This window comes from Vipera ursinii, assembly GCF_947247035.1.
Source record: "Vipera ursinii genome assembly, chromosome: 1".
NCBI lineage: Eukaryota > Metazoa > Chordata > Lepidosauria > Squamata > Viperidae > Vipera > Vipera ursinii.
In genome coordinates this window covers 116,237,539-116,245,615 of record NC_139512.1, presented here as the reverse complement: position 1 = coordinate 116,245,615, position 8,077 = coordinate 116,237,539, and the positions used below count along the sequence as shown (strand labels likewise).

General features: G+C 41.3%; 1 protein-coding gene across 1 annotated transcript; it reads right to left on the bottom strand.

The window, feature by feature from the left end:
• LOC310638105 (ubiquitin-conjugating enzyme E2 L3-like) lies at positions 1-5,192 on the bottom strand. Its single transcript, XM_083358860.1, has 4 exons — positions 5,051-5,192; positions 2,064-2,159; positions 1,585-1,771; positions 1-1,468 (listed from the first exon to the last, which is right to left on the bottom strand). The coding sequence occupies exons 1-4, from the start codon at positions 5,078-5,080 to the stop codon at positions 1,320-1,322; spliced, it is 462 nt and encodes a 153-aa protein (XP_083214986.1). The 5' UTR covers positions 5,081-5,192; the 3' UTR covers positions 1-1,319.
• Between the last annotated feature and the right edge of the window lie 2,885 nt (positions 5,193-8,077).

The window sequence follows — 8,077 nt, the reverse complement described above, 5'->3', positions numbered from 1 at the left end:
TAATGGCAGTAATGTATCATTATTTGCAATAAAATATAGTCTGCATTTATTACAGAACAGAAAATCAGCTCAAAGTATAATTTCATGATGACGGGGTGGGGGTGGGGAGTTAAAAAGCATCACAACCTCTACCCAATTACTAAAGCTTAAGAAAAAAGAGAGAAACTGCAATACATCAAACCAATTAAACTTTGAATAAAAAAGGAAATATTTGGAAACAATCCTAACGTATTATAGCAGGGGTATCAAACTCAATTTCATTGAGGGCCGCATCAGCATTGCGGTTGCCCTCAGGGGGCCGGGTGGATATGGGCGTGGCCTACTGGGTGGGCGTGGCTAGAGTGCGTATGGCCTACTGGGTGGGCATGGCCAGCTCTACATCATTGGCATCAAGGGTGCCTATGGGGCCCTGGGCAGGAGTGGGACAGATCTGAGGGTCTCTGGCAGGAGGAGGGTCTCTGGGCCAGGGCCAAGGCAGTGGGGGCCGGTCCCTCACTGTTTCCAGGATGGCCTCGCGGGCCACATGAAACCACTTCGCGGGCCGGATCTGGCCCCCGGGCCTTGTGTTTGACATGTCTGTATTATAGGAATGACTATGAAAATGGAAACATATAAGAATAAATTAGAAAGAATTAAGAATGTGTTTATTTTCTTCACCCAAGGTAAATATACTAGCAAGAGAATGGCATGTAGCAAAGCATTCCTATTGGTTTATTCCTGATAGGTCATTCTTTGCTTTCACAGCAAATGTCTCAGTTTTTCCCCTCCTCTTATCAACCCAGTTTTTCTTTATTTGGAAAACAGAAAACTTAGTACTTTTTAAGTTTTCTCTGTGGAATTCTAACTCTACTTCTCTGATGTACGCCTGAAACTTTGCAAATGTCCTAATTTGTTCTGCTCTTTGGGAGGAAAATATTGTTCTGTTTTAGAAAACTGTGTCAGCTCTTCAGTTTGATTTGAAATTTATTGAAATCCAGTACTGACTTTAAAGCTAGAACTACCCTTTCTGGAAATAGATTTTAGCTCCAGGATGGGGAAAGTAACACAGGTTTTCATTCATATCCAGGCACAGATCTTTTAACTTAATACAAATGAATCCGTATCTCATCTTTGAACCTACGTTTGTTCAAGGGTATGTATGAATGTTTTCCAAATGAAGAGTTCTGGCTTTAATGTCAGGAAAATCCAAGTTTTCATCATGCACATTTTTTGTTGGTCCCTCTTTTCTATCATCTCATTAGTAGACAAAGATTTGTGGGGCTAAAAAAAAAATAGGCAATTATGTAAGGCGGACTCCAGTTGGGGAGCATAGGTCATTTTCACAGCCGCTTCTCACTGAAATTGCTGGTGTGATCTTCTGCCCGTAACAGGAATTTCTCACGATCTTGCCTAAACTCCTTGGCCAAGTCTGGACGTAGTGGGCTGTCTAATTCAGGCATATTTAGCAGATATATCAAGGCCTGAATTACTGCAGAAAAGAATAAAAGTGACACTTCCTTGAAGCAGAGAAAAACATATACAACATGGCAATTGAATAAAAGCCATCCAGCAGTCCCACCTCTATCCATCGGGCCCATGTCATACCTTGGTCTATCTTTATATTAGGCTTCCAGTGTTTGTTGCTGATGATTGGCAGGCAGAGTTTACCCTTCTCATCCACATTGGGGTGGTAGATCTTGGTTTTGAAGCTTACAGTGGGAGGCTTGAGTGGATACTCACATGGAAAATTTATCTCAATCCAGAAGGCTCCTTTACTGTATGGAGGATTATCCTGGGTATAAGGACAGGAACAAGCATGATTCATAGCAAGAGGCTAGGGAATGCAGTTTTCCTTGCAGACCAAACTAAAGAATTAAAGATGTCAGCCCCTTCCCAAATGGTGAACAAGTAAAAGCCTTTTAGTACCCCAAGTTGAAAATGTAATCCACTCCACTAAGACTCTGATACTTAGTGGTGTTTTCATGACAACCCAAATCAGCATGCTAGGTTATTCTGACAGGTACATTGCAATTTTCTGTAAGCTCTCAGTCCCAATTGTTCGTATTTAGCTCCCTTGAGCTCACCGGCATTAGAAGTCCTTTCCAAAGGAGAATATTGGTCACATCTACTTGAATATTCCGGAAGCATCGTAACCCTGATTTCTTAATGGCATCAAGTTCCTGAAAAGACAAAAATGAACAAAATAGTAGTAGTAATAGTATAATAATAATAATAATAATAATAATAATAATAATAATGATGATGATGATGATGATGATGATGATGATGATGATGATAAGTTTCCTCTATCAACAATACTGAATAACTCAGGACATGGCTATCAAACATCTGCCAGACTATCCCACCTCCTTTACATGGATGATCTGAAGCTGTATGGAAAAACATCATCTGAAATAGAATCGCTGCTGAACTCTGTCCGTATATATATAGCCAAGATATTGCAATGGAGTTTGGCTTGGACAAATGTGCCACGCTTACTCTCAAAGAAGGAAAAATAATGAAAACTGAAGGAATCAAGATGCCCCATGAAAATAACATTAAAAGTCTGGATGAGGAAGATTACTACAAATACTTGGATATCCTTCAAGCTGACAACATCAAGCACACTGAAGTCAAGAAAAAGATTAGAGGTGAATCAAGAGACTGAAGAAGATCTTAAAGTCCAAAGTCAATGGAGGAAATACCGTGAACGTGAAGACAATCAACACCTGGGTAATTCCAGTCATTAGATATACAGCTGGAATAGTGGACTGGACTCAAGCAGAACTAAAAGCAATGGAAAGGAAGACAAGAAAAATAATGACAATTAATCATGCCCTTCATCCATGCAGTGACATTGACAGACTCTATCTACCAAGGCAAATAGGTGGACTGGAATGCTGCAAGTACATCAGATGGTTGAAGAAGAAAAAAAATGGCTTTGGAAGAATATCTGAAGGACAATGATGAAAATTCACTGAAATTAGTATATCAGGAAGACTTACTAACTACTGGAGAGACCAAACTGGCCTACAAGAAAGACCAAATGAAGAACAAGAACAAATGAAGGCAAGGGAAGACAAAGCACTACATGGCCAGTACATTAAAAAAATAGCTGGGAAAGCAGATAATAACAAGACCTGGCAATGGCTAAGAGCAGGAAAGTTGAAGAAAGAGACCGAGGGACTAATTCTGGCTGCAGAAGACCAAGCCTTACGGACAAATGCATACAAAGTCAAAATTGAGAAGACAGCAACAGACAGCATGTGCCGCCTATGCAAAAAAGCTGAAGAAACAGTGGACCACCTTGTAAGCTGCTGCAAGAAGATCGCACAGACTGACTACAAGCAGGCATGACAAAGTAGCAACAATGGTGCATTGGAAGATCTGCAAGAAATATCATTTGCCTGTAAGCAAGAACTGGTGGGTTCATAAAATAGAGAAAGTCATAGAAAATGATAAAGTTAAACTGCACTGGGACTTCAGAATTCAAACAGACAAACATCTGCAACGTAACACCCCCGGACTTAACTACTGTCCATAAGAAAGACAAAAAAGTCTGGATAGTGGATGTGGCAGTGCCTGGAGACAGCAGACTAGATGAGAAAGAACTGGAGAAGATAACAAAATACAAAGACCTACAAATAGAAATAGAAAGACTGTGGCAAAGGCAAGCAAGGGTAGCACCTTGGGTGCAATCCCAAAACAACTGGAGCACCACTTGAACACCATTGGCATTGACAAATTCGCCATTAGTCAATTGCAAAAGGTGGCCTTACTAGGAACTGCTTCCATCCTGCGACAATATCTGTAACACCATCAAACACCCACATCTGCCTATCTCAGGTCTTTGGTAAGGACTCAATAGGTAGATAAAAATGCCAAATCCAGTCTGAACATCTGGCTGACTGTGCGGTGATCAATAATAATAATAATAACAACAACCACGCACACATCAAAATAGTTCCAAAACCAATGCTGACAGCAGCCGGACACATTTTCCAGCAAGGCTGGCGTGTTTCTATGCTAGCCTTTCCCCAACCTAGTGCTCTCATCCTGGATTTAAGGTGGAATTATGTGAGTTGAAATCCAATGAATCCGGAGCGCCTCTTCTTTTCATTTTCAAGTCACTGTAAAGTGCAGTGGCTTATATCTAGTAGCGCACAGATCCACTTTATGGCTTTTCTGAGTCGCAGATCACTTCACGTCCTCCAGACATCTTTTGAGTTTGGTTCTGTTTCCTCCGCCCCCTCCTTCCCCGCAAAGCTTTCCAGCTCACAGTAAACGAAACCGAAAGCATCGAAGAGCTCCTCCTCCTCCAGGCAGCCTTCGTTTCAAGCATTTTCCTTCAAAATAGGGCTACCCGCAGGCAGTAGGCTCAAAATATATCCCTCTCCAGCTCTAAAGGAGGCATCCTGGGCACCAAATTATTAAAAAAAAACACGCGAGGACAGTCCAGACCAGGGGTCGGCAACCTTGGCTCTTTTATGACTCGCGGACTTCAACTCCCAGAATTCCTGAGCCAGCATAGCTGGCTCAGGAATTCTGGGAGTTGAAGTCCGCGAGTCATAAAAGAGCCAAGGTTGCCGACCCCTGGTCCAGACAGATGCTCCTCCAACCCACGTATCGGAGAGCATCCCATTATAAAGCTGTCCTCTCCGAGCCCAAAACCGAAGCTAAGCATTGAAAAACTGAAGCGAAACATTTTCTGCCGAAACTCCCTAAAAATAAAAGGCGCAGAGTAAACCCCGTCAAAGGGGCGGCTTGCCGGAGACCGCTACTGCCTGCCCACCCCATCCCGATTAAGCCTCCAGAACTGCCTGGTTGCCTGGCAAGTTATTTCTTACTGTTTCCTCCTGGAGATGCCGGAGGGCTGCCGGTTCGAGACCCCTCGTCTCCTCCTCGTCTCCTCCTCCTCCTCCTCCAAAGAGGCGCGTTTTAGCGACCTCAATCGCTTGCGGCCTTTTCCGAAGCACAACCTGCCTCTCCTTTCGCGCCCCTTCCGCCTTCCTCGAGATGCCCTCGAAGCCCTAAAAGGGTCTCCCGACCTCCGCCTCACCTGGTTGCTTACCTTCGCCACCCTCCGGCTGGCTGCCGCCATTTTCCTTCGATCCGATCCTGAATGCGCTCGACCTGCCCTCCCCCACCCCCAAAGGATCGCTGGCTGGTGCTTCTGCTGCGCTGCGCTGCGCTCTCTTGGTCGGACAAGAGGCTTTCCCCTCAGCGATCAACTCCGCCCCTTTCCCTACCAAGACCAGATTCTGTATTCAAGAGTTTTTCCGGCAGCGGAAGGCAACACAATGAAACCTAAAGGAATACAATGAAAGACCCGAGAAACAATGATCATAGTTTCATTCCATACAGCATTAACCTTGTGAACTCTTAGGCTTCCTCCTTCCATTATATATTCAAGATGGACAGTATTTAATATTTTATTGGTATGTATATATAGGGGTGTGGGTCCATACATGTGTTGTTTATAGTATGTTTTAGGTGTGTGTCATGTATGTTTTTCACTCTGAGAGCGGGCAACTAAATTTCATTTTTGATGTGTGCCATTGTGCCCACAGTAAAAAATGACAATAAAGATTATCTTATTGTATTCTTATTCTAACATTCTCTGGTCTAGTATAACCCAGTGTGATTACGTCCCAGGCAATTTCTAACTCTCTTTCTTTTGTGCTGAGCTATTAAGAAGAGAATGGAAAAGATAAGGGGCCTCTTTCTTTTTACACCTCGGGGCATCATGAATAGTGAGATGTGAATGAGTCTGTTAAGAGGGCAGTTTAATATGTTGATGGCAGACCAAGTGGCAACTAATTTACGGTATGCTAAACATAATACTTTTTGCAATGCTAATAAGCCAGGTAGGTGGTTAGCTTATCTGTTAAGGAAAAAACAAAAGTTACCTAATATAGATAAGATAGAATATAAGGGTAAAGAGGTGTTTCAGCAAAATTGTATTAAAAAGGCTTTTGTTGAATTTTATTCTCAATTATATGTTAGGGATGTAACTCAAGGTCTAGATATACATAGATATTTACAAGGTGTGAATATCCCTGTACTTACACAAGAGCAAAGGGAAGGAATGAATCAATTGATAACTGTTGAAGAAATTATTTTAGCAATTAAACAATTAGAAGTGGGTAAGGCACCTGGAACAGATGGTTTGACAGCCATTTATTATAAAAACTTACAAATAGAAATGGTGGAGCCTCTAAAAGAATTATTTAGAACAATTCAGTCTGGAGGAGAAGTGCCTCCTTCGTGGAAAACAGCTTTTATAACGTTAATTCCAAACGAAGATCAAGATCTTACTCAAACTAAAAATTATATCGCTTTTAAATACTGATTATAAGATATTTGCTAAAATCTTAGCAAATAGATTAATGAAGGTTATGCAGCAAAAGATTCATAGTGATCAAACAGGATTTATAAGTGGTAGACAAATTAAAAATAATGTGAGACATATTGTAAATTTATTAGAACTTTTGGAAAAAAATAATCAAGTCCCCGCAGCGCTGATTTTTTTGGATGCTGAAAAGGCCTTTGATCAATTGAATTGGCAATTTTTATTTAAAGTATTGGAGAAGATGAAGTTTGGGGATAGGTTTTTACAACCTATTAGGGCAATATATCAGAAACAGGTCAAATAATAATGGTAGTTTAACAGAGGCTTGTAAAATTGAAAAGGTACAAGACAGGGATGTCCGTTGTCACCTTTGTTGTTTGTTTTAACATTGGAAATATTATCGATCAAGATACGTGATTCAAATAAGATAAAGGGAATTAAAATAAAAGATCAAGATGATAGATTAAGGGCGTTTGGGGATGACTTGGTTATTACATTAACTCAACCGACTTTGTCGGTTGTAGACTTGATGGAGATAATTTTGCAATATGCAAAAATTTCTGGATTTAAGATTAATAGGCAAAAAACTAAATGTCTAAAAATATGACTATAGAACAAAAGGAAGTCCTAGAAAAATTAACAGGATTTGAAATTGTTAAAAAGATTAAATATTTAGGGGTATATATTTCAGTTTCACCCCTTCATGGATTACTGCCTTGTCGTGGCGAAGGGGCTTGCGTAATTCAATGAAGCTATGAGCTATGCCATGCAGGGCCACCCAAGATGGAAAGGTCATAGCAGAGAGTTCTGACAAAACGTGATCCACTGGAGAAGGAAATGGCAAACCACTCCAGTATCTTTGCCATGAAAACCCTATGGACAATACCAAAAGGCAAAACGATATGACGCTGGAAGATGAGCCCCTCAGGTCGGAAGGCGTCCAATATGCTACTGGGGAAGAGCAGAGGGCTAGTACTAGTAGCACCAGAAAGAATGAAGTGACTGGGCCAAAGCCGAAAGGACGCTCAGCTGTGGATGTATCTGGTGGTGAAAGGAAAGTCCGATGCTGTAAAGATTTTTTCTCCATAGGAACCTGGAATGTAAGATCCATGAATCAAGGAAAACTGGACGTGATCAAACAAGAGATGACAAGACTGAACATCGACATCTTAGGTATCAGCGAGCTAAAATGGACAGGAATGGGTGAATTTAATTCAGATAACCATCAGGTATACTACTGCGGGCAAGAATCCCTCAAGAGAAATGGAGTAGCCTTCATAGTCAATAAAAAAGTAGGAAAAGCAATACTGGGATACAATCCTCAAAATGACAGAATGATCTCAGTTCGAATTCAAGGCAAACCATTCAATATCAAAGTAGTCCAAGTCTATGCCCCAACCACCGGTGCTGAAGAGGAAATTGACCAGTTCTATGAAGCCCTACAGCACCTTATAGAACTAACACCCAAAAATGATGTCCTTATCATCATGGGGGATTGGAATGCTAAAGTAGGAAGCCAAAAGATAACTGGAATAACAGGCAAGTTTGGCCTTGGAGTACAAAATGAAGCAGGGCACAGGCTGATAGAATTTTGTCAAGAGAATACGATGGTCATAGCAAACACTCTTTTCCAACAAACCAAGAGACGGCTTTACACATAGACATCACCAGACGGTCAACATACAAATCAGATTAACTATATGCTCTGCAGCCAAAGATGGAGAAGCTCTATACAGTCGGTAAAAA